Raw genomic sequence first — 23,816 nt, 5'->3', positions numbered from 1 at the left:
GCGGCCCCTCCTCCTGAGCCATGGTCCCCGCCCCGGGGGCCCCAGGCTGTCCCGCGGAGTCCCGGGCGGCCGGGCCCCAGGTCCCGGCGCCTACGCGGGAGGCCGCGGACGACTCGCCGCCTCTCTGGGTCTCCTCGCGGCCGGGGACCGCGAGCCCCGGGGCGGGCGGGTCGGCGCTGCGCTACGTCGAGCGGGGCAGGATGGCGGCGTTCCTGGAGGCCGGCCTGGCGCGGGTGCTCTTCTACCCGACGCTGCTGTACACCGTGTTCCGCGGGAAGGCGCCGGGCCGCGCGCACCGCGACTGGTACCACCGCATCGACCCCACCGTGCTGCTGGGCGCGCTGCCGCTGCGGAGCATGACGCGCCGGGTGAGCCGGGCCGGGAGGCCGGCCTGGGAGCGGGCGAGCGCCGCCCCGGCCCCGCGGCCCTGTCTGAGCCCCCTCTTTGCCTCGGCAGCTGGTGCAGGACGAGAACGTGCGCGGGGTGATCACCATGAACGAGGAGTATGAGACGAGGTTCCTGTGCAACTCCGCCAAGGTGAGAGGCCGGGGTCGGGGCGGGGGGGCAGCTGGGGAGGGGGCGCAGCAGGTGACCGTGACCCAGAGACAGGTGTCCCAGGCTTTTCTGCCTCCTCAGAAGGAGGGTCTGGTCCTCTAAGCTTAAATGGCTGCGGCTGGAGGTAGAAACTAATTGTGAAGTAGAAACTGATGTGAGAGGCATTTACAAGTAGAGTTGACAAAGTCTGACTACTCCTTTGTGCACAAATGTACTCTTAATTTCGGTAACTCAAATCAGTAACCAAAATTGAAAGGCAGCTTTTCTATGGCTTGCTGATTTCATTCATTCAGCACTTACTGAGCACTAAGTATGGATCAGGCCCTGCCACAGGCATTCAAGATGAAGGCCTACAAACTGTGAGAAGAAAAGATAACCCCCCATCCCCCCCACCAGATTAAATTTATCATAAAACAAACCGTTGAAAAACTGCATAGGGTTCATTTGGCTCTGATTTGAGGGAATTATTATTCATATGTTAGAGATATAGTGGAACTCTAAAGCACTGTCATCCAAAGTTCAGGCCTAAAACATAAGTTTCATTAAATGTGAATGCTTGTTTGTGGAACTCACCACAATGGTTATTAGACATTGCCAGATCTTTATAGTGTCTGACATCTGTTAGCACTACACAATTATCTTTCTTGTTTACTGTATTGATATAGCCTGATGAAGATGCTGTTGTTTCATCCAGTAGATTTTTGGAAATCTTAAAAATATTTGTGACTCACAACTATCTCCTGGGGCTTTGGGGAGAAGAAGGGGAAAAAAGGAGGAGGGTTGGCAACAGATGTTAGCTCAGGGCCCATCTTCCTCAGCAAAAAGAGGAGGATTGGCACGGATGTTAGCTCAGGGCTGATCTTCCTCTCACACACACACACACACACACACACACACCCACACACACAAAATATATATATATATATAGATTAGTGATGGCATACATTTTTAAGGAATGGATAATAGTTCCTTGGATTTCCCAAAGTACTTTGCCACAAGGCAAAGTTATTAGCCAGGAGTTATTGGAGTTATTAGCCAAAATGGTAAATGTTCCTTAGTGTGGTCCGTTCTGCAGAGCAAGAGGAGTCACAAAAAGTGCTTGGTCTCTGAATGTGAGGCTTTGACATTTGTACCATGTGACTATATTATCCCACTAGCCGAGAGAAAAGAAGTCTCCAAGGCAGTGGTTCTCACATTTTAATATGCCTACGAATGATCTACGAATGGCAGTCTTGTTCAAATAGCAGATTCCTAGGTACAACCCCCGGCGATTCTGAGTCAGGAACTTTAGGGTGGGCCTAGGAATCTGAATATTGATCAGGCTCCCCTGGTGTTTCTCGTGTAATTGATGCATAAGCCACATGTTGCAAAACTGCTGTTTTTTGTTAATTTCATGAGGAGTATAAAATATTGACCTTCATTCAGAGTCATAAAATCTCTGGTTCCAGCTAAAGAGATTAATAAGAGTAGCTGGAACCCATATGATGTCTTTTTTTTTTTTTTTTTTTTTAAAGATTTTATTTATTTTATTTTTTCCCCCCAAAGCCCCAGTGGATAGTTGTGTGTCGTAGCTGCACATCCTTCTAGTTGCTGTATGTGGGACTCGGCCTCAGGATGAACGGAGAAGTGGTGCCTCGATGCGCACCCGGGATCCGAACCCGGGCCGCCAGCATCGCAGCGCGCGCACTTAACCACCAAGCCACAGGGCCGGCCCTCCCCATATGATGTCTTAAAGCAAAAAAAAACAATTGCCCATTTACCAGAGGCCTTATTTCTCTTATTTCTTCTTCTTCTTAAGTGATAGTATTGCACTAACAAAGGTAGGTGTGTTTTAATTTTAAAAATAACTATTTTCTACCACGTCCTCTCAAAAAAAAGTGGTAAAAAAGAGGAGACCTGTGGACAGAGAAATAGAAAGCTCTTGCAAAATACCGTAGCCCAACCCTGCAGCTGAATCACTGCACAGGTGCCAAGATTATGCAAAAACAGTTACACAACCTTTGTAGATGAATTTTATACAGGTAATATTTTTGCAGCTAAAGATTCAAGTACCCAAAGGGTACTTTAAGAACACTTTAAATCTTGGACATAATTCTAACTCAGCAGCACAACTGTTTGGTGAAAGACCAACCATGTAGGTCAGCCATTTTAAAGACATTTCTGTAAGAAGTTTCTTGTTTAGAAAACAGTAAACTGTATATTCACATTGTAGTAAACCCTGAAGCTTCCTTGTTGCTTTGCTTCCTCTTGGGAGCCCATCTTCATACCACTCACATTAGGCTTTTTTCATTCTCTTTGTTTTGCTGGTGGACCTGGTTCCAGGAGTGGAAGAAAGTAGGAGTCGAGCAGCTGCGGCTCAGCACAGTAGACATGACTGGAATCCCAACCTTGGCTAACCTCCAGAAAGGAGTCCAGTTTGCTCTCAAGTACCAGTCGCTGGGCCAGTGTGTCTACGTGCATTGTAAGGCTGGCCGCTCCAGAAGTGCCACTATGGTGGCAGCGTATCTGATTCAGGTAGGAAAGGTCTTTCCGGTCCCATTTATAGCAGATTTCCAGAACTTCAGTAGCATGGTCTACTGGCCAGCCTTGCTGGAAGGAGCCATGTCCCCAACTTCAGGCTGTTGGGAGGTGGAAAGCACCTGAGCTTTGCAGATAAGCTGACCCCTGGCTTTGCCACCTACCAGTTGTGTGACCTCAGGCAAAAGTGGCTTCCCCTCTCTGATGTTCACTTTCCTCAAGCTAAATGTGTTATGAAGCTTGAATAAGAAAGTCTGGCAAGCACTGACCTACAGCAGGCACTCACAAAAATGGAGTTGCAAAGGATGTTAACACCAGGAAAAGGGGCCGGCTCTGTGGCTTAGCGGTTAAGTGCGTGCGCTCTGATGCTGGCGGCCCGGGTTCGGATCCCGGGCGCGCCCCAAGGCACCACTTCTCCGTCCAGCGCGAGGCTGAGTCCCACGTACAGCAACTAGAAGGATGTGAACCTACGACATACAACTATCTACTGGGGCTTTGGGGGGAAAAACATGAATAAATAAAATCTTTAAAAAAATTAAAAAAAAAAAAACACCAGGAAAAGGCTAGAAACACTTGTTATAAATAGCATGTCAGGGAATCTAGTATTGTAAATAGTGCTGATCACTTACAGCCCTCGAGTACTCAGATTTCTTCACGTATTTCAGAGTAAAGTTCTGGACACTGGCTTCTAGAAACCGAAGATCCAATGGAATTTTGCTTGTTAATTTGTTATGATTGGCAGATGAGATGCTTTTAGAAATCTTTAGAAGCAAACACTGTCTAGTTGGTCATTCTGTTATATGCTGCAGCTTGACTCATTTTTGTTACCTGTCTGGCCCCTTCAGAGCATTTACTAAGTCATGTGGATAGTTTAAGGAAAAAGGAAATGTCAAGATAGCCAGCCTGGCCTTGTTTGTGTTACTGTGGACTGCTGGGCATATGATTTAACAATACTAAAGCTTTGGTCATTAGGACTCTGTTTGCTGGAAACAGGGTCTCAGGAGGATATTTTGGGCCAAGTGAGAATTGAACCAGCAGGCTAGAAATCTATATTTTCCTGGCTCTGTTGAGTTCTAAACCAATAACTATCCTTAGGACACAAAGATAACCCTCCTAGTTAAATTTAAAAAGTGCTCTGTTTTTCTAGCCATGGTAGCAAGTTGCATAAAAACATCTACTGTACAACTAACTCTTTCCAGGAAACTTGTACCCAATGGTTCCTCTCAGAGAGGACATCTAGTAGGCCTAGGCAGGCTTGAATCTAGGATCTCAGCCTCACATGTTCAACTTTCTTTTTTCAGGATTTGGCAAAGCAAGAATTAGGTAGAAAGACTGCCTTGTGCCCCAGTCTGTTGCATGATACTGTGCAACTGGTTGACTGAGGGGTTCAAGTGCTCTCCCATTTATAATATATGAGGCAAGGCTTTTAACTCCCCAAAATGTAGGTTTTTAAAAAATGAAATTGTGGGAGCCCTTTAGCACTTGTCATTAGGTCAAGAACCCCTTAACACCCGCCCCTTTCTTTCTCTGCTTTCCCACCCCTGTTCTTCAGGTGCACAACTGGAGCCCAGAGGAGGCTGTAGGGGCCATCGCCAAGATCCGGTCACACATCTACATCAGACCTGGCCAATTTGAGGTTCTCAAAGAGTTCCACAAGGAGATTACTGCAGGGGCAGACAAGGATGAGACTTGTCACACATCAGAGACATGAAGTACGCGGATACGTGGATTAGAAAGAACTCAGGACAACCCTGCTTGCTACAGAATAAAAAAGTTTAACAGGACCAAAGGGACTTGAGCCCAGACTTGACATAACAGAAATGTGTTAAGTAATGGATAATTTTACTTCCTTTGTCTTGTTTCACTTGCCTGAAATAACACTGTTGTATGGCTAGAAAGATTCAGTGTGGCTTCTATTCACGGAGTATGGGGATATGGGAGAGGGATGAGGGTATTTCTTGAATAGGGTCAAAGAAATTATTGTGCATCTAATGTTGTGCCTGGTGATATTTAGCACCATAACTCAGAGACATTTAACACGAGGCAAAGAGGGGAGAAATACTCAGCTTGGGCTCTTCGCCACTGTCAGAATCCCAATTCACTGGCCCTGTCGGGCTCTCCTCACTTTTGGAGCAGTGATCCTGTACGTAGAAAAGGAAGTATGGGATTCAATCAAGATTGTGGCTGATGTAGAAACGCGTGGGTATGTAATTAGTTTCCCTTAGGAAGTCACCCCTTCAGAATTCAAAACAGACACACATATCCTTTGAAAAACTTTTATTTGTATGAACAGTTCCTAGCTCTTGACTTAGCTTAGAGCTTTTACAAGAGTAGAGAGCTTATATATTTGAGTTTGAAAAAAGTTTCTGCTATTAATCAGAAATAATCCTCTCTGCTTCTTTCTGGCTTACTCCTTGGAATAAGCCAAAAATAAAACCAAAGTATGCATTTCCTGACAGGTAGATGAGAAAACAATAGACGGAACGTCCTGAATTCTAGAGTTGACTTGCTGGTGAAGGACACCTTCAGCTTAGTCCATTCTCCCAACCACTCTAACACCTAATTCTTTGTGGAAAAATTACCAACTAGCCACTTTGCAGGCTACAGAAAAACAGGAAGACTGGGCATCTTTCCTTCTGTCCTGGGATCAAGGTGCTTCTATTTAACAGTGATCAGGTAAGGAGGGGAGGCTGTGCCTAAGATCTGAGAAGAGGCTTGCTCTAAGCAATCTGTAGTGAGGCACAGGATTACCAGGGGAGAGCAGGGAACAGGCTCGCCTACTCTCAGTTCAAGCAGCCAGCTGAGTCTAGAAAGCCCCAAACGGAACACCCTATGGGTTCAGGGAAGGGCTAAGGTGCTGCCTTGCTAACATGTGCCAAGAAATAACACAGTACTGAGTTAGGACCTTGGGGACTTCCAGTTTGGATGGGTAAGGTGCTGGAAAAGGGGAGGACAAAAGTCAGCTGCTCTTCCCCCCTAGAGCCTTAGGCCAACACAAACTGCAAATTGGTAAGCAGCACTTTAATGCCTCTGGTGACAGTTACAGCTGAAGTGGCAGGGTCAAGCTTGTAGGTGTTGGCATCCCCCTTTTTATATCGGTCCCGAAAAACATAGATGCTCCCGTTACAGCTGGCGATCTTCCAGAGGGATGGGGCAGAGCTCCAAGCCTCAGGAAGGCAAAGCCGGGTAAAGCTGTCTAGCAGGGGATTGTAGCACACCAGGGAGTCCCCTTCAGCCACGATGAACACCAGATCCTTGTGCACAGCTGCGTGCATGCAGCCTGCGAAGGGCAGCACATAGGGCTTCACGTGGCACTTGTCTGTCTCTGTGTCAAAGCACTGGATGAGTCGGGAAGGTTTGGTAAAGAAGTCCAGGTCATTCTCCTCCCCCCCTAGTAAATAGATGATCCCGTTGAGGTTGGCACCAGCGGCCCCTGACACAGCCACCTCTAGCTGGGTTGTCTCTGTCCAAACGTTATCACCTACCCGGTAATAGATAACTGCATTGGAGAGGGTATCCTGCAGTGTCTTGCCACCCAGTGAATAGATGGCATCTTTCCCGGGCACAGACACCAGGGTGTGCTGCAGCCGGTCCCGGGGCAAAGGCGCACACCACTCCCAGTCCACGGTGGCATTGTTGCACTTCCACATGCGCCGTGCGATGGACCCTCCCACCACATACAAGTCTCCACCGTGCTTGCAGGCTGCAGTGATCTGGTGGCACAAACTGTTTTGGCCACTTACACTGATGGAGTCATCTTCCGCACAGTGCAAGGACACAGCCAACGAGTGGGTACGAGATGACCCTTTCCCGATCAGGTAAATGTGCACATTCTCCCCAATTTCCTATTGGCAAAATTAAAATTATAAATGATATCTAGCAGTTCTAAGCTAAGGCTCAGCTGAGACACATATCCTTAAGGTCCTGGACCATACATTTGTATCCTGTGCTAACTTACTCCCCTTAGTTACTACATGTCATCCTGCCTCTCCTCCAACCACTTTCTTTCAGGCATTTTGTGCTGGGGCAGAGAGTCTGTTGCACTCATCCTTCTAGCTTTGTTAAAACTGTCATGAGCTGGTGCTTCAGACAGAGGGTGTTGAGGATTGTTAACGCAACGATGAAAGCAGTTCTGTCAAGGAGCTTTGGAGCTCAGAGGCTGGCGGCTTCTGGGCTCACGCACACATTCTCCTCCCCAGCTCTTATCAACTTCAAGCCAGAGACGAATTACTTACCGGCCATCAAAGAGGCCAGGCCAATTGACGGCTGGAATGCATGGATATTATCATGTCCCAACCATAAAGAAATCTGCCTTACCTTCAAGCTAGTCCTGAGTGACTCTGCAAAAGCCTCTCTTTCCTCTTTATTAAAATTGATCCAGGCTTCTATTGCCTCTGTTGGGTTCTGGGAACATGGAACTCCATCTGTGAGAGCCAGAGGAAAGGCACGGTCAATGGTAATCCGACAATCCGAAAGAGAAATTTACAGCCAAGGGCTTTAAAGCCATGAACCACTTTGTTCGACTACCACCATGTATGTATATGTATGTGTATGAGAAATTAACCTAAAATTGCCGTGTTTCTTTTAGTCAAAATGGATGCCTTATTACGCTCCCATTTGCCATGGGAGCAATCTACTAGGCTACAGAGCTCACACCTACAGTGTGATTATACCTCCCTTGCAGGGTCAGGATTTTACCTAAAGTTGGCCCATCACTTAACAAGTTTTTTAGATATCCTGACTCATCATCAATTGACTTAGCTAACTAGTCCCACAGGTATGTGCAAATTGCAGGACTGAGAACACTTATGCACATAAATACAAATAGCTCCTCACTACCTCTTGTGGGTTAAGTGCTGTTGCTTTTATTTTCCTGGCTTCTTCCTCTGCGAGGCACTGTGTCTCTGAGAGCAGCTACACGAAATGTCAACTCAATCTCTCTCAGAAAGTTTCTAAATTCCTACCAGGAATAATGGAAACTTACACCAGGAAGCCTGAAGGTTCCTTTCTCCTGAACTAGAACATCCACTGAACATCACACCCCTCCCTCAACTTACCTGAGATGATATCAGTGAGGAGATGGTGGGGCAAGTGGAGAAATTCCTCTGTGCTCTGCAGCTGGGCAAGGTGGGCCTTGGCACAGTGCTTGGCAGCAGTGTAGAGCTCAGGATCACTGTGCCGATCTGCCAGCCACATCACCTGAAGACAGTTCCCCACCTGCACTGTGCGCGCCAAAAACCGAGAACATTCCTCAAAGAGAGATGTCAGCTGATACATGTCTGACACCTCATAAATTTCCTGAAGCTCATCAGCTCGGAGTTTCACAGTCCCGTGGTAGATATAATCAACCAGGAGCTGGAAAACAGACTCGCTGACATCCTGCAGCACAATCATCCGGTTGTGGGCCTCCTTCAGGTTGGAACTGAACATGGACCGGAAGAAGCAGCTCTGAGCTGAGAGGACCAGCCGGTGGAGCTGAAACTCCCGGCCTTCCACTGAAATGGTGACATCAGCAAAGAGCTCTTCCTCCAGACACAGTTTCATGATGCCCTGAGCCACACGGCCTGAGTGTGACCGATCTTTGAAAGTGTAGTTCACAAAGTAGTTCTCATCCATAGACGCTCCAGGCTCCTCTGGTGACTCCATGGTGGCCAGCTTCTCTCTCTGCCAGCTGTCTGCAAAGCAACACCACCCTGCGTAACTTGGGGAATCCACAGCCACAGCTGATGAAGCCAACTGTCCAATTCAGGGAGGGAGAAGGGAAAAGTGAGAGCAAAGTGGGTCCAGACTGGCCTTAGTCCTGGCTCTGCCAAGAACATCTCTGATGCTCTCCTTCAACAAAAGCTGTGTTCATTCTCCTGCAGTGGCACCCCATCCCTAATGAAATCAACAAAATGTCCTACTCTGGACGTTTCCCTGAGAAAACACGGAATGTTCCTCTCCATGACGTAACAAAAGATTGGTATTTAGGTCAACACATGAAAGCAAGGGGCTGGAAGCAGCCTGTTATCTTAAAAGCCTGGCAAAAAGCCTTACTAAGCAAACAACTACTGGGCATAAAACTAGTGAGGCTCGGGGCAGTAGAACCAGACCAAAAAGACCCCTATGTCCTTGTGTCCAGCCCCTCCCGCCCCCCACGCAGTACGGACTTTCCAGTGGGAGGATTGGCCTGGGACATGGGTCAGCCCACACGCTCGTTTCTGAGCTTCTCCCCCACTCGCCCTCATCACTCCCCAAGGCTGCGTCCCAGAACTCGAGACAGGCCGCCGCCCCCAGCCCGGGGGCCGAGGAGGGCTATCGCCCAGAGCAGAGTCCCCGCTCCACCAGGAGTCGCCTGGGAAACGGTCGCCAGGGAAACCGTTCTCCTCCACTCCCCCAACCCGCCCTGCCCGGCGGCCCTCGTCAAAGCTTAGCTCAGGGAGCGGGGGAGGGGTGTGGAATGTGTAACCCAGAACCCTCGCCCCTTCCCCTCTTCTCACCCGTCCGCTTCTTTAGGATCCTCGCCTTCTCTCCAGGCTCTGTCACACCAAGCTAGGGCCACGCTCACCTCACGGTTTCCCCACCTGCCCGCTTCGCTTTCTCACCTGCGTTCCCTCCTTTCATTCCGAAGCCCGGAATCCGGAACCTTTGCTTCCGGCCCCACGTCCGCCCGGAAGAGGATCGGATGCACACTTCCGCTTCCGGTCCGTGCCCTTGGGGCTCCGTGTCCTGTGAGTCTTGCCGCGGGTGCCTGGTCTGCGTCTGGAGAACATGGCGGCGGCGGCGGTGGCTAGGGGCTGGTGGCGGGGTCTCGTCGGGGCCGTGGCGCTGGCCAGGGGTGAGCAGGGTTCAGTCGACTGAGGCCTGGGGCAGGAGCAGCGGCGCGCCCAGCGCAGGGAGACCCTCAGGCCTCACCCTCGCTCTTGTGCCTTTTCTCTCCCGGTGCAGCGGCCAGGCGACCCTCGGTGCTGTTGCTGCCAGTGAGGACGGACAGCGCTGCGGCCGACACGCGCCGTGAGTATGTGCGGGCCGGGCCCCTCTCGGGACTACAGACGGGGGCCCCTTTGTTCCCTCCGTCCGATGTTTGTCCTTGCTCTGGGATGCCCTTCCCTGCATCCTCCTGGCAAATCTCCGCTTGCCCTTGGAGACCTGACTGCAGTGATTCTCCCTCTGCAGGCGGAATCGGGCCTTCCCTGGGCCCTTACGCCCTTTCGCTTTTCTGTTATGACCCAGATTGCCCCTGGTCCATTTCCATGATTCCCTTTTCTTTTGATTCAACTGTCAGCTCTTTGAGAGCAGGAAACATAACCTTTGGGCTTCAGAGCACTGTTACAATAGTAGCTCAGGTTAATTGAGTGCTTATTGTGTGCCAGGCAACTTGCTGAGCGTTTTAGTGAATGATCTTATTTAGTCCTCACAACAGTCTTATGAGGTAGATAGTGTTATGCTTTTTGTGGTTCTTAAAAATAAAACAGCCAGTTATTTTACCAACAAAATGGGTTTATTTGGGAATGGCAGAGGAATTTCAGTTCGGAATGTGCAGTCCATGGCTGAACCATAGGCAAGTCACGTTGGGCAACAAAGGAGAGAAACTTTATAGGGAAAAAGGAGGGAATTGGGAGGGGCTGCTTTAAAGCAAAGTCCATTGGAGGAAAGCTGACAGTTCAGGGTGGTGATGGTTTCTCATTGGCTGAGCTTGTTGCTGGGCAAGGAGAAAGTCTTGCTTCTGCTGGAGTAGTAAAGTAAGCTTCCTGTCAGAGATGCAAAGAGCCTCTCTTCCGGTGGGGGTCTGCAGACAGCAGAGAGTGGTAGCTCATGAGAGCTTCCCCTACGGGGCTTGCTGACTCCATTTTATTTTATTTTATTTTTTTTTTATTTTTTTTTTTTTGTGAGGAGATCAGCCCTGTGCTAACATCTGCCAATCCTCCTCTTTTTTTGCTGAGGAAGACGGCCCTGGGCTAACATCCATGCCCATCTTCCTCCACTTTATATGGGACGCCGCCACAGCATGGCTTGCCAAGCAGTGCGTCGGTGTGCGCCCGGATCCGAACCAGCGAACCCCGGGCCGCCGCAGCGGAGCGCGCTCACTTAACCACTTGCGCCACCGGGCCGGCCCCGCTGACTCCATTTTAAATGAGGTTTCTTTCATTAATTTTCACATCTTCATACTATACATCAGGAAACAGTCCAGAGAAGTAACTTAGTCACATTATTAGTAAGTGACAGAGCAGGCCTGCCTGCTGTCAAAAGTGGAGAACACTTAACCATTACTCTGCAGTCTATGATGTGTGGGTGCCCAGTGATTTAGGGTCACATGAATGAGTTAACATGAGTTGACTGGGAATCAGGAGACCTGGCATTTCTCCCCTTTCTGGGCCTCAGTTCCCTCATCTATGCGAAAAAAAAAAAATGTTTCAACTACATAATGTTTGGGGGCTCTTCAACCCTGAAGTTCTTAGCTTGAGAACTTGCTATGAGCTAGATGGTAAGGAGATACAGAGAAGCAAAAGTTCTGGTTCCCCGCTTACAGAGCTCCTAGTCTGGTAAGAGAGCTGAGACGTATGCTGTGTTAGCAGAAACACAGGCACTGTGAAGGAAGAACCATGGGGTAGTTTTGAGAAGAGGCAAACACCCCAGCTGCAGTAATAAGAAGAGTCTTTTTGTATTGTGTAGGTGGCATTTTCCCTAAGTTTTCATCACTTCCTATTCCCTGAAAGAGGAATCCTCTGGCCTCACCTTTCTCAAGGTTCTCAGGGAGCCCTGCTGGGAGACTACACCCCTTATAAGCTGAAGAGAGTGGCTGCAGGGCTGGGTGCTGTCTTCTCTGTTCCTTTGTTAAATGTGCCTTCTCCTTCCAGCCACTGTCAGACCACGGAATGATGTGGCCCACAAGCAGCTCTCAGCTTTTGGAGAGTATGTGGCTGAAATCCTGCCCAAATATGTCCAACAAGTTCAGGTAATATTCACTACTGTTGTTTGGTCCGGGAAAGAACCATGTTCTCAGGGCTTGGGGAGTGGGCAGCCTGGTATCAAAGAAACCACAGACTCCTCCATCCCAACTTGGGCTTCTTTCTCTGCCTGAAACCAGGAGAATCCAGCTGAACGTAGCTGCTCCCTCGGGAGCTTTCTGCTCTCTTTTCTCTCCCATTCCCTGTCTGCAGGTGTCCTGCTTCAATGAGTTAGAGATCTGTATCCATCCTGAGGGGGTCATCCCAGTGCTCACTTTCCTCAGGGATCACACCAACGCACAATTCAAATCCTTGGCTGACTTGACGGCAGTGGACATCCCCACCCGGCAGAACCGTTTTGAGGTCAGTCACAAGATTTGAGAAGGTTTGGAGAGTAAAGGAGAGGGGACAGAACAGTTTTAGGGTGACAGCTACCAGTGGGAACCATAGCCTCCTTAGTTTCAGTTAGTTTCAGTTAGGGTCAAATAATACAACACAGCAGTTAAACCAGGGCCTCAGAATCAGGCAGACCTCGAGTTAGAACCCTGGCTCTGCCACTAACAGGCTGTGTGACTTCAAACATTTTGTTTAATTTTTCTGAGTTTTAGTTTTCTTTTTTTATAATTTTATTTATTTATTTTTCCCCCAAAGCCCCAGTAGACAGTTGTATGTCATAGTTGCACATCCTTCTAGTTGCTCTATGTGGGACGCGGCCTCAGCATGGCCGGAGAAATGGTGCGTCGTGTGCGCCCGGGATCCGAACCCGGGCCGCCACCAGCGGAGCACACGCACTTAACCGTTAAGCCATGGGGCCAGCTGTGAGTTTTAGTTTTCTTATGTGCAAAGTAAGTATGCAGTTGTCCGTACCTCATAGGGTGGTTGTGGAGGAGTAAATGAGGTAGTACAGGTAGATTGCTAGCACACAATACATTTAGCTATTGATATTTACTGATCATCTATTGTTGGCCAGATCCTGGCATCAAGAGAGAAGTAACACCCAATACCTGCCCTCCCGGAGTCTCCCACACTCTAGTAAGGGAGAAGGACATGTGAACATCTTATTGTAATAAAACATAACACAGGGGATGATAGAGAGATGCTGTCAGAGCACAGGAGGGGCACTTAGCCCCGTCTGGGATGCTCCTTTGAAGGGAGAAAGAACATTTGTGCTGAATCTTAATGAAAACCAGGAGACCAGGAATTAGCCCAGTTAGGATCAGGGCAAGGGGAGGGGAGGGTCAGGAGACATCCCAGACAAAGGGAGTAGCATGAACAAAGACGAGCATGTGACATGCTGGGCTACCATGTGGCTTAGGCCTTTGGAAGTAGTTGTTAAGTATAGGAGGATCTTAAGGTTTTGAGCTTCAGGATAGAAGGCAGGTTCACAGGGTGGAACCCTAACCTACCCTATATCCTCATCATTGATGCTCACCCTCAGGGACTCCCACCCCAGACCCCTCAGCGTGTGGCCATCCTGGTCCTCCAGCTCCCTGTGTTCTCCCTAGATTGTTTACAACCTGCTCTCCCTGCGCTTCAACTCCCGGATCCGTGTGAAGACCTACACAGATGAGCTGACGCCCGTCGAGTCCGTTGTCTCTGTGCACAAGGCAGCCAACTGGTATGAGAGGGAGGTGAGTTACTGGACATGGTGGGCCAGAGTTGGGGAACTGTTTGAAACTACTGGATGCAGTGCAGCCCCTCAACCTAGTGTTGGCTGTGATGGACTGGTTGCCTGAGGGCCTCCTTTTTCTAGATCTGGGACATGTTTGGAGTCTTCTTTGCTAATCACCCTGACCTAAGAAGGATCCTGACAGACTATGGCTTCGAGGGACACCCTTTCCGGAAAGACTTCCCCCTGTCTGGCTATGTGGAGGTAGGAGCCTTGGAACTGGGGCAGCAGCCACAGGGAGGGACTGGCAGGGAACCTAGGGGATCCTGGGTGTGGCAGGAAATATGGTCTGTGGATGGTGGTGGTTTAGGAGCGTTTGCTCTGATTCAAATCTTAGCTCCACTTGTGTAATCTAGGGCAAGTTACTTGGTTTCTCTCTGACACAGTTTTCTCATCTGCAAAGTGGGAACAATAATAGTACTTAGCTTATAGATTTGTGGTGAGCTAAATGATGTGTGTGTAAAGCCTGGTGTATTGTAAATGTTCAGTTGATGTTAACCATTATTGTAATGGTCATTTTAATGACCAAGGTAGTCTTGAGGACACACTTAGTCTGTCCCCAAGGTCTGAAAGTGGAGTGTCATTTTATCCTGCCCTGGATCTTGGAGAAGGCAGCTGACAGGGAAGACACTAAATGTTGAGCCCTTGAAAATGGCCAGAGGCAGAAGCGGTAACATGACTAGAAGGGCCTTATAAAAATTTCAGTGCTTTCCTTTACCACCCGTGTGCTGCAGGTTATTAGCCGGAAGATGGTCTATTGTATACATACACACCTGATTTTGTAGCAAAGTAACTTTTTGGAAATGTTGTGATAGTGGCAATCCAGCGCTTCTCTTCAGTGCCCAAGAGCTCCTGTTTTCTTAGTGTTGAGCATGGTCCCATTGCCAGCACCTGTTTATCTTCACCTTATCCAGCTGATCCTCCAATAACAAGAAAAGCCATGCTAAAGCCACTACCTTGCATCTCAATGGTGATAATGCCAAGGCCACAGGACCTGAACTTGAGTGCTTGCCAGTTTAGATTTAACTCTTTTCAGCCACTGACTTGCTCCCTAATCCTGGCAGATGCTTACCATTACCTTATAAGAGCGTGTGGATGAGTGAGCAAAGTCAGTTCTGCTAGAAAAGGGGCTCAGAGCTCATGACGTGGGGATGGTGGGCAGGGGAGCTTAACTAGTAGTGGCAGGGCATGAGGTGGAGGCCATTTTGGACTGTGGTTGGGATGTGACCTGATGGGTAACACAGATGTGGATAGAGACTTACTGACAGTGGCTGGGACAGGAGTCAAGGTCAGAGAAGTAAAGGGGAAGTTACCCAGGGCTTTGGGAAAGTGGGCTCCTCAGTGGCCGTAACAAGGTCTTGCTCAGTGCTCAAGCCTGCCTTTTCTTCTGCAGCTACGCTATGATGATGAGGTGAAGCGTGTGGTGGCCGAGCCGGTGGAGCTGTCCCAAGAGTTCCGCAAGTTTGACCTCAACAGCCCATGGGAAGCTTTCCCTGCCTATCGCCAGCCCCCTGAGAGTCTCAAGCTTGAAGCCGGAGACAAGAAACCTGAAACCAAGTAGCTCCAGGGAAGGCATGTGGATCCTAGACAGCGCCTTATCTATAATTGATTGTCCATGTAAATAAAATCCTACTTAGACTCACCACTTCCTGTGTGCTTATCACGGGGAGAAGTGAAGCTGACTCAGGAGAGAGATGCAGGCAGGGGTTTTTCCCCCCCGCTCCCTTAGACTCTGCCAAACGGGGAGTCTTATTTTAATGGGACTAAACGGTGCAGTTGCAGACATGGTGACCTGCAGGCCTGGATGTACTTCTGAAAGAGGGATTCTGGAGCTGAAATTCAAAGTTCTTATGGTCCACAGGGCTCAGGATGGGTGTGGCATGGTCTCTCCTGAGAACTGGAGGGGTCTCAACTGCTGGAGGAAGCCCTTCCTCACAGCAGACTGTCTGGTGGCAGCTGATGGAACCAGGGAAACCCCCACCCACCCTCATCGCATCCAAACATCCACAGGGTTCCATGAGCCAACAGGAAGGGCCACAGCTCATTTCTGAGTCTTGACCTCTGCATCCTGCTCCCCGCGACCTGACAGCCCATCACGCTTGGGCTAAGGGAATCTTCCTGGACTCTGACCTGAGCTGAGAATGTTGTCAGCAAGCAAAGGTCCCAGGGCAGGGGCAAAAGACACTCAGGAGCTGCAGACCTGTCTGTTTTCCAGGGGACAGGACTCCTTACCCCTGCCTGTCTGGGGTCTGTTCAGCTGCTGGTCGAGTGCCTGAGGTGGAAGTGCTCGCCTCTGCCTGTCTGTTGGGCCGCCCAGCCAGCCCGCCCACCATTTGGAGGGCTGGCTGATGCTCTTGGCTGCTGAGGGGCTCCCTGGAGGCTGGGCTGGGCTGGGTGTCAGGGGCTGGGCTCAGCTGCAGGATGTTTTAGGGGTGAGGACAGATAGTAAGGTAGCATTACTGCCTGGGCTCTTTCCTACCTCTTGGGAGGGCCAAGCTAGAGCTATTTGCTACCGAACACCTTTTTTTAATTAACTAAACATCCCTCCCATCTGGGCAGGAACAGGCTGATGGCCTGACAAGCAGGGAGCCAGACTCCTACTGCCAACAACCAAAGATTCCACATTTCTATGGGATGGAAAGAGCCCCTGGAAGCCAGAGCTAGCCCCTCCCTGTTTAGCAGTGAAGACTGACACCAAAAGCAGGGAACGCCGGAGAGCAGCCTGCAGTGGAAAGTTGGAGCTGTGGTGTGTGGCAGGCGATACGGCAGCAGAGAGAGAGTAAGACTCTTACTCTCCCTCTGAGCAGCTAGGGAGACTAAGACTCAGGACGTGGTGCGGCATGGCTGGGACAATGCAGCTCCTGGCTTGGCTAATGGTAGCCATTTGCCTCCTCCCAGGGGTGACTACAACCCGGCACTATGCAGGTACTGGGGCTTCAGGGTGGGGTGGATGGGAGCCAAGGAAAGCTCCCAGTTGATAGCAATTATAGTTGGTTCTATCTGAGCCTAGCAGGGCCTAGGTAGGAACTGTGGGTATGGTAGGTACCAGGCTCACCTGTGCCACGGGGGTGGGGGTGGGGGGGTGGAGTGTAATAGTGTGGGTCCCACCTCCACAACCAGACAGGTCCAAGTGAAGCAAAGGGAGACGGCCCTAGGTGCCCTCAACACTGGCCCTAGACAGAGCTGGGCCCTGGGCTTATTTCAGATGATGTGCAAAGCAGGACCTCTTGACCTGCCCCGGGCTTGGGACAGTCATTCCAAGGGCTGTGCAGCACCCCAGGCTGTGGGATGAAGGAGCTGCAGCAGACATCCTGCCTTGCCTGGCCTCCCTGCCTTGCACATGATCACTACTGAGAAGCAAGGAAGGAGTAGGTTCCTCCCAAAGGGTCCTCAACCTTTTGAGAAGGGTCACTGGCACTGTTTTAGGTCACACTGTCCCCAGATATAGGGAGGGGAAGTGGGAAGTGAAGTGTCTTGTGACCCGTTGGCCTGGAGCTCTTTGCCAAGGGAACTGTAGAAGTTCAAGGAGGAGTCCTGGATATTTGCCGAGGTGGCATCTTGGGTTTGGGATGATGATTTTGGGATCACAAGACCTATGCCTGGTCGGGTGAATGTCAATGTGCATGTGTGTGTAGGGGGAGGGGGCATGGGATGGCATTCCTGCTCTTTTTGTAGATAAAAGATCTCTAGGCACCCCTACCAGGCAGCTGAGGGACACTTCTGGGAGGCTGGGGTGTTCAGGGTGGAGCTTGGCAGGGGCCTGACTCCTCTCTGCTGCCCCAGGGCAGCCCATGAACAGCGCCAGCGTGGGAGGTGGCCTGCAGGAGCCAGAGGTCCCGGAAGTGATGTTTGAGGTCTTTCCTCCAGCCTGGGACATGGGGGTGGGAGTGTCCAGAGGTCCGTAAGCTCAGGGTTGGGAAGGGGGACGTCTCAAGCTGGGCCTGCTGGGGGCGGGGGGCAACCCAGCATGGGTCCTACTGCCTGCTTACGCCCCCTGGCCCACTCTTGCTCCCTGCCCGGCCCCTTAGGCCCCAGCCCACCCCTTACATGGCTCCCCTTGCAGCTGCTCTGGGCTGGGCTGGAGGTGGATGTCATGGGGCAGCTGTACATCCAGGACGAGGAACTGGCATCCACACGTCCAGGCCGCCGGCTCAGGCTCCTCCTTCAGCGCCACGTGCCCAGTGACTTGGAGGGTGCCAAGCAGCAGCTGCAGCAGTTCCAGAACCTGCGGAAGGGGCCTCCTCTTAGCCCTTGGGACTTTGAACATCTGCTCCTCACAGGCCTTTCCTGTGTCTACCGGCTCCACAAGGCTAGCGAGGCTGAGGAGAGGGGTCGCTGGGCTGAGGTTTTCGCCCTCCTGGCACAGGAAACACTCTGGGACCTGTGCAAGGGCTTCTGCCCCCAGGGCCAGCCCCCTTCTCTGGGGCCCTGGGCCTCGATCCTTGCTTGACTCCTTCCCCTGACCCTCCCCTTTCACATCCCACCCCAAGCCAGACCCATCCTGGGCAGAGGCTTCCAGCTGGCCCCTGGTTCATCCCACTGTGCTCAGGCTTGTACCCTGGACCCCAGCTTACCCCTCCCCCATCTTCTTCCCTGGGCCCTGACAGGCTAAGAGGACAGGCTCTGGGTCCCAGACAGCAGTGTGAGCGTGCGTGCGCGCAGGCTGTGTGTGTGGGTGTGGGTGTGGGTGTGTTGCGGTCAGGGTTAAGATTCGGAGATGCTGAAAGGGAAGCTGCCGTGTGTATGGCTGGGGTTGGGGTTGAGAAGTGTGTTTAAGAGATGCCGAAAGGGAAGCTTCCCCCAAGTAAAGCCAGGTCAGACCCTCAAACTACCCCCCTGGCAGTCCATGAGTGATCCTGTGGCATCTACAGGACCTTGTAAATGCACAGCACCCAGTCCTAATTTAGATACCCCTTTTAAGCCCAACCACTGCTCTGCGGTCCCTGAGCCTCCAAGTTCCCCATATGGACTAGGAAAATAGACTGGATGTCAGTTCAGTCTGTTGGAGGAGTGGAAGGAAGAAGATGGAGGACATGTTTTTTGGTCCATCTCCACAGGCTCAGAGGAACATCTCAGAGGAGGGAGCGAGGCTGGCAGGGGACTGAGAGAGACAAGCTGAGGCTGGCTGGTGCAGCCCTGCTCCTGTGTAGCTGTCCCATAAAATGTTCTCTTCTGGCCTCCTGGAGCCTGTGTTCTTCTATGTCAGAGTAAGTTGTCTAACACCTGCCGTGAGCAAATCACCCTCCCTAACCTGGGAGGGCGGAAGTCCGACAACCAGGTATCAACAGCTCATCCCACTGGCATTTCCTGCTGGAAGAGGAATGTGCTGTTTCCTTGAACCCCAGGCCCCCAGAGAGGTAGGAGGGTGTTGCCCCCTGTCAGGAAAAGGAATCAGCTGGGCCCAAAGAGTGACGTCATAGGCCAATGAGGAGGAGTTAGACAGAAGGGACTGACTAGAAAGGGACACGAAGGGGAGGCCCACAACGGGTTAGGTGAGTAGGGTACAAATTCCCACCTCCTGGCCCTCCCAGGGCCTGATGGAACCTGCCCTCTGCCCCCCGACCCCCACCCCCCGCCCCCAGACAAAAGTGTCGCAGACAAGACAGAGCGCAGGACCCCAGGGGAGACAGGCGCCGCGCAGGCCCACTTTATTGGCAGAGTCCAGTCGCGCTGGGCGGGCCGTCATGGTCATGCTCGCGCCGGCCAGACGTTCGGGCGGCGGCCCTGGCTGGACATGCACGCCCCGGGCTCCTCCCCAGCCGGGGCTCAGAGCTCCGGGGGCCCGAGGCCCGGCGCGCCGGCGGGGGCGAGGTCGGGGTAGACCAGGAAGCCGGAGAAGGTGATGTACTTGCCGTGGTTGCTGTAGGCGCCGTAGCCGTCGTGGTCGTGGCTGAGCAGCCAGACGGCGTCGCCGCGCTGCAGCGCCAGCATCACGCTCTGGCTCTGCATCTCGCGGCGCCGCGACGCGCCGTCGTCGTAAATCATGGCCTGCACCTCGTCGCGGTTCTTCATCAGCTTCACCGACAGCGTCTTGCGCGGCAGCTTGCCCAGCGTGAAGGAGAAGAAGTAAGCGCCCGGCAGGCGGCAGCGGAACACGCCGGCCGCCGCGTCGAAGTCGCCGCCGATGTTGACGAGCTCCGTGTCGAAGGCCAGCGGCCGGTGCCGCGGCCCGGAGCCCGCGTCCGAGCCCACCAGGCTGCGCGTGCGCGCCGCCGAGAAGGCCGAGCGCGCCTCGGGGGGCGCGGGCGGTCCTTGCGCAGGCGCGTCGGCGTCGGCGTACACCAGGTAGCCGCTGAAGGTGGCGCCGGGTGCGCCGAGCGCGTACTGCGGGGCGCCGTGCAGCCGCAGCCACACCGTGTCGCCGTAGTCGAGCTGCAGCATGGCGCTCTGGCTGGCGGCGCGCCGCGCGCCGGGCCGCCGCTGCTCGTCGAAGGCCAGCGCCTGCACCTCGTCGCGGTTGCGCACAAGCATCACCGACAGGCTCTTGTGCGGGGCCTTGCCCGCCGTGAAGGAGAAGAAGTAGGCGCCGGGCACGCGGCAGCGGAACTGGCCGGTGGCCGCGTCGAAGTCGCCCCCGATGTTCACGTACACCTTGTCGAAGGTCACCGCCATCTCCGACGCGCCCTCCAGGGGGGCGGTGCGTGCGGCCGAGAAGGCTGAGCGCAGCTCCGCTGAGCCGGGGGCCGGGCCCAGCGCCCAGCAGGCGGCCGGGCCCAGCAGCCCCAGCAGGAGCGGCAACATGGCGCCTGGGAGGGGAGGCAGAAGGGGAAGGAGAGGAGGGTTGGGCAGGGGCCGCCCGCAGATGCCCGGAGCCCCTGGACTGGGAGACGCGTCCTCTTCACAGCCCTGCCCTTGAGCCACAACTAGGACTTAGTTTCCTACACACTTGGACCAGCTCGGTGGTTCTCAACCTTCAGCGGGCCACAGTGTCACCTGGAGGGCTTGTTAAAACACGCCTTGTTGGGTCCCACCCCCAGAGTTTCCATTCACTAGGTCTAGGATGAGGCCTGAGAATTTGGATTTCTAACAAATTCCCGGGTAATGCAGATGCTGCTGGTCCAGGGACACATTTTGGGAACCATTAGATTGGGCCCATGACTCTCCTTTTTTTTTTTTGTAAGCACCGCACTCCTCTCTTAAGGGAAAGCTCGCACACACAGGCCACAGACACAAGCAGAAATGTTCCGGTTGAAGGGGCCTGTGGCCCTGTCTGCTGGGTTTACCCATCCCCTCCCCCTTGGCACTCAGGGACCCTGGGAACACAGCGGGTGGTCAGGGGGGTCTCTGAGTTTCCTTCAGCCTCCCGTTAGCTGCATTTTCCTGTGGCTCTTCTATGGTCCTTGGCCTGCCCCTCACTCAGGCACTGGGTCTCTGTACTGATGGCCTCCATCATGGCCACTGTTTCAGCCTTCATCTGGGCAGGAAAGGAAATAGCTGCTCCCTGACCCCTTTCCTGGCCTCTGACCCCCTCAAGGGTCAACTCCCACCCTGAACCTCTGGACTCCCCAGGGGCCCTTCTTGCACTAAAGAGGCCAGAACAGTTGGGCTTGGAGGTAGCTGCCCCTCAGAAATCAGAGGAAGAGATAGTGACTCCCTCCCCTGGGCTTGGGGGCTGGTCATTGAGGGGGAAGAGAGAACCGGGGGCTGCTGGGGATAGAGAGAGGGAGCAGCAATTCCAGCAGGGACCATGAGGTCAGCAGCTTTGTTCCTCAGTAGCGGTGAACTGGAGAGGACAGACAGCTCCACCTGACTCTACCACATACATGCTCTGAAACCTTAGACAAGTTCCTAACTTCTCTGGGCGTGGCTTCCTCTGTGTAAATGGGGAGCAGACCTGCCTCACAACTTACTGTGAGGATGCTCTGAGATAGCAGGTGTGAACACGGTTTATGAATGGCAGTGCTGCCCAGGAGTGCAGATGCTTCTGCTCTTGGCCTTGAGAAAAACGATCTGATCAGGTCCTTAACTTAAGGGATTAGGGACTCAGTAACTCCTACCCTGGGACCTTGGCTGCGTAACTCAAAGGAGTCACTCTCCGATGGTGGGATTCCATCCTGCTTCCTAGTAGGGCATAGGCTTTAGGGCTTGAATACCCAAAGGCTCTGAAGTGGAGACAAAGCAGAAAAGAAAATGAGCTGGCAACAGCCTAGGATGTGTGCTTCTACAGGAAATATCCCGGGAGGGTGTGTAGCTTTGTGTCTTAGAGACACTGGGGTCTGCTGGGAAGGGTTGCCAGGTGCAGCTGTGCACATGTGCCCCCCCACAACAAGGACATTCACCTGGGGGAGGTGGGTGCTGGAATCTAGCCCAATTTCTACTTGCCCAGCTGTGTGGAGCTGCTGCACCTGGGGAAAAGTGTGGCTTTTTCTAATTCTCTTCCTCAAGACCCTAAGTCCCTAGCCCAGCTGAACACTCTCTCCCTCCAGAGGAGGTGACTTGTCTAATTCTTACAAAGGTGCTGCATGGGCTAGCTGACATCCTGGTGAGGGCAGAGAGGAGGAAGGGGGCTCGTCTGCAGTGGAGCAGATTATACCTCGTGAGTATTCAGTGCATTCCTTTTACAAAACTCTTGGTTCACATCTGGTCTCACAGCAAACCTGAGAGACAGGTGGGCCCTCTCCCATTTTATAGATGAGAAAGCCAAGGCCGAACATGGGGAAGCATTTGGGTCCGAGGTCACCCATGGAGCACTGAGGCAAGCCTCGAACTGAGATCTTTTGGCTCCAAATTCAGTGTGCCTTCCTCACCACCACCTTTTCCTCCTAGACACAGATATTTCCAGCCAACCTGTCCCCTGCCTCAGTTTCCCTTTTTGCAAAAATAGGAGGAGAGACAAGTGGAATGAGTCTTAGGATCCTGGGTGAAGGAGAAAGAAGGCAAAGCCAAACAAAAACTCGAGTGTTTTGCCTTCTGAGAGTATGGGAACGTCTCACTCACTCTCACCAGGCTGCCTTCCTAGCAGGTCCTGCCCCCTGCAATCTCCCTGCCCTGCTGGTGCACCCTGCCAGTGCCAGAGGGTCCTCCTGTGTGTCCAGTACCCAGCCTCCGTTTCACCCACCCCTGCCCATTTCCCAGATCCCCCTAAACCCCCTTCCCTGAGCAGGGCAGAGGTGGGAGGGTGTCAGGTGGGCATCAGAGTTCCAGGGAAGGAAATGGTTGTTCATAGCTCTGTCCAGGTGGGGCTCAAAATAGTCATCTTCAAAGAGAAAAAACTGGGACAGAGATTGCTGGGCAGACCCAGAGCCCCGGAACCAACAGGGACGGTGCAGCGACGTCAGGCTACGGGCATCTCAGAGACCCCCTCCCCGCCAAACCCCCTCCCCAGTTACCCCCTCCCTCAAGCCCTGCCAGAACCCCCCTCCCCACCTACCTTGAAAGCCCCTCATGCTCCCAAGAAGATAAGTCCCCCTTTCACAGAAGAAGCCAATTAACCCTTTCTCATGAAAAACAGAATCCGTTAAAAAGGGGTACCCCAGACCCTCTCTCTCCAGACCTTCGTTCATCCATCTCCCCTTCGGAGTAAAAGCCCTTGAGCCTCTTTCATGAAAAAATGCTCCCAGGTCCTCCTTTCAGAGAAAAAGCAGCCGAAGCCCCCGCGCCATCCCCGGCCCCCGCTTCCAACAAAGGAGAAGCCTTGGCTCCCCCCGTCCGCGAGCTGCCCTCACCTGGCTGCGGGCGGCGGTCGGTGGGGTTCGCTCCGAGCCCGCGCTCCGGCTCCGCGCTCGGGCTCCGGGGGGTGCCGGGCTGCGCACTGACCGCCCGCGCTGCGGCGGCCGGGCCTGGCGGGGGCGGCGGGGGCTCGGGCCGCTCCTCCGGGACCGAGGCGGCGGCGCGGCGCTGGGACCCCCGGGGTGGGCGCGGGCCAGCGAGGCGCGGGGAGGCGCGAGGCGAGAGGACAGCTCGAGAGCGAGCGAGCTGACCGGCGGGGGGAGAGGCGGGGGAGAGGCGGCGAGGGGGAGAGGAGGAGGAGAGGGAGGGCGCGCCGAGGAGGGGGAGCCGAGCCGCAGGGCCTCGGGGCACCGCACCGAGGAGGCCCCTGCGCAGGCTGCGCCAAGCACTGCGCCCTTCCTCATCCGTGACCTCCCTAGAGCTTCGTCCCCAGGGTCTAGAGAGCAGGCATCATTAATCCAAGTTAGCAGATGGGGAAA

General features: G+C 53.0%; 5 protein-coding genes across 7 annotated transcripts; 3 read left to right on the top strand and 2 right to left on the bottom strand.

Annotated features, from left to right (window-relative positions):
* On the top strand, positions 1-4,970 carry PTPMT1 (protein tyrosine phosphatase mitochondrial 1). Its single transcript, XM_004436957.3, has 4 exons — positions 1-368; positions 457-537; positions 2,878-3,069; positions 4,625-4,970. The coding sequence occupies exons 1-4, from the start codon at positions 21-23 to the stop codon at positions 4,781-4,783; spliced, it is 780 nt and encodes a 259-aa protein (XP_004437014.3). The 5' UTR covers positions 1-20; the 3' UTR covers positions 4,784-4,970.
* Positions 4,958-9,931, bottom strand: KBTBD4 (kelch repeat and BTB domain containing 4). 3 transcript variants are annotated; one of them, XM_004436958.3, is made up of 4 exons: positions 9,657-9,931; positions 8,130-8,747; positions 7,390-7,496; positions 4,958-6,917 (listed from the first exon to the last, which is right to left on the bottom strand). In XM_004436958.3, exons 1-4 carry the CDS (start codon positions 9,673-9,675, stop codon positions 6,057-6,059), a joined length of 1,605 nt encoding a protein of 534 aa, XP_004437015.1. In that variant the 5' UTR covers positions 9,676-9,931; the 3' UTR covers positions 4,958-6,056. The 3 variants fall into 3 exon arrangements, with proteins under 3 accessions (XP_004437015.1, XP_004437016.1, XP_014648074.1); XM_004436959.3 differs by having other exon boundaries at positions 9,552-9,686; XM_014792588.2 differs by having other exon boundaries at positions 8,130-8,808; positions 9,552-9,685.
* On the top strand, positions 9,789-15,313 carry NDUFS3 (NADH:ubiquinone oxidoreductase core subunit S3). Its single transcript, XM_004436960.3, has 7 exons — positions 9,789-9,889; positions 10,000-10,065; positions 11,910-12,007; positions 12,213-12,362; positions 13,505-13,630; positions 13,753-13,872; positions 15,062-15,313. Exons 1-7 carry the CDS (start codon positions 9,823-9,825, stop codon positions 15,227-15,229), a joined length of 795 nt encoding a protein of 264 aa, XP_004437017.1. The 5' UTR covers positions 9,789-9,822; the 3' UTR covers positions 15,230-15,313.
* Positions 15,314-16,479: 1,166 nt separating this feature from the next.
* FAM180B (family with sequence similarity 180 member B) lies at positions 16,480-18,846 on the top strand. Its single transcript, XM_004436987.3, has 3 exons — positions 16,480-16,593; positions 17,452-17,522; positions 17,732-18,846. The coding sequence occupies exons 1-3, from the start codon at positions 16,509-16,511 to the stop codon at positions 18,116-18,118; spliced, it is 543 nt and encodes a 180-aa protein (XP_004437044.1). The 5' UTR covers positions 16,480-16,508; the 3' UTR covers positions 18,119-18,846.
* A 404-nt stretch (positions 18,847-19,250) lies between these two features.
* C1QTNF4 (C1q and TNF related 4) lies at positions 19,251-23,737 on the bottom strand. Its single transcript, XM_087422947.1, has 2 exons — positions 23,334-23,737; positions 19,251-20,414 (listed from the first exon to the last, which is right to left on the bottom strand). Exon 2 carries the CDS (start codon positions 20,407-20,409, stop codon positions 19,435-19,437), a length of 975 nt encoding a protein of 324 aa, XP_087279073.1. The 5' UTR covers positions 20,410-20,414; positions 23,334-23,737; the 3' UTR covers positions 19,251-19,434.
* Positions 23,738-23,816: the final 79 nt, after the last annotated feature.

Source organism: Ceratotherium simum, chromosome 34 (assembly GCF_057802395.1).
Source record: "Ceratotherium simum simum isolate JZ-2026a chromosome 34, ASM5780239v1, whole genome shotgun sequence".
Taxonomy (NCBI): Eukaryota; Metazoa; Chordata; class Mammalia; order Perissodactyla; family Rhinocerotidae; genus Ceratotherium; species Ceratotherium simum.
The sequence above is the reverse complement of the archived record's forward strand: the minus strand, read 5'-3'. Positions and strand labels throughout refer to the sequence as shown.

What these genes read in the sequence shown, in the direction of transcription:
- PTPMT1 (XM_004436957.3), top strand. Translation starts at nt 21, where the DNA reads ATGGTCCCCGCCCCGGGGGCCCCAGGCTGTCCCGCGGAGTCCCGGGCG. An exon ending in TCCTGTGCAACTCCGCCAAG is followed by an intron (nt 538 to 2,877) that starts GTGAGAGGCCGG and finishes ACCTGGTTCCAG; the next exon opens with GAGTGGAAGAAAGTAGGAGT. An exon ending in TGGCAGCGTATCTGATTCAG is followed by an intron (nt 3,070 to 4,624) that starts GTAGGAAAGGTC and finishes CCTGTTCTTCAG; the next exon opens with GTGCACAACTGGAGCCCAGA.
- KBTBD4 (XM_004436958.3), bottom strand. An exon ending in CCTCACTGATATCATCTCAG is followed by an intron (nt 7,497 to 8,129) that starts GTAAGTTGAGGG and finishes TGGCTCTCACAG; the next exon opens with ATGGAGTTCCATGTTCCCAG. An exon ending in CACTCAGGACTAGCTTGAAG is followed by an intron (nt 6,918 to 7,389) that starts GTAAGGCAGATT and finishes TTTTGCCAATAG; the next exon opens with GAAATTGGGGAGAATGTGCA.
- NDUFS3 (XM_004436960.3), top strand. Translation starts at nt 9,823, where the DNA reads ATGGCGGCGGCGGCGGTGGCTAGGGGCTGGTGGCGGGGTCTCGTCGGG. An exon ending in GGCCGTGGCGCTGGCCAGGG is followed by an intron (nt 9,890 to 9,999) that starts GTGAGCAGGGTT and finishes CTCCCGGTGCAG; the next exon opens with CGGCCAGGCGACCCTCGGTG. An exon ending in CGCTGCGGCCGACACGCGCC is followed by an intron (nt 10,066 to 11,909) that starts GTGAGTATGTGC and finishes TTCTCCTTCCAG; the next exon opens with CCACTGTCAGACCACGGAAT.
- FAM180B (XM_004436987.3), top strand. Translation starts at nt 16,509, where the DNA reads ATGGCTGGGACAATGCAGCTCCTGGCTTGGCTAATGGTAGCCATTTGC. An exon ending in TACAACCCGGCACTATGCAG is followed by an intron (nt 16,594 to 17,451) that starts GTACTGGGGCTT and finishes CTGCTGCCCCAG; the next exon opens with GGCAGCCCATGAACAGCGCC. An exon ending in TCCCGGAAGTGATGTTTGAG is followed by an intron (nt 17,523 to 17,731) that starts GTCTTTCCTCCA and finishes CTCCCCTTGCAG; the next exon opens with CTGCTCTGGGCTGGGCTGGA.
- C1QTNF4 (XM_087422947.1), bottom strand. Translation starts at nt 20,409, where the DNA reads ATGTTGCCGCTCCTGCTGGGGCTGCTGGGCCCGGCCGCCTGCTGGGCG.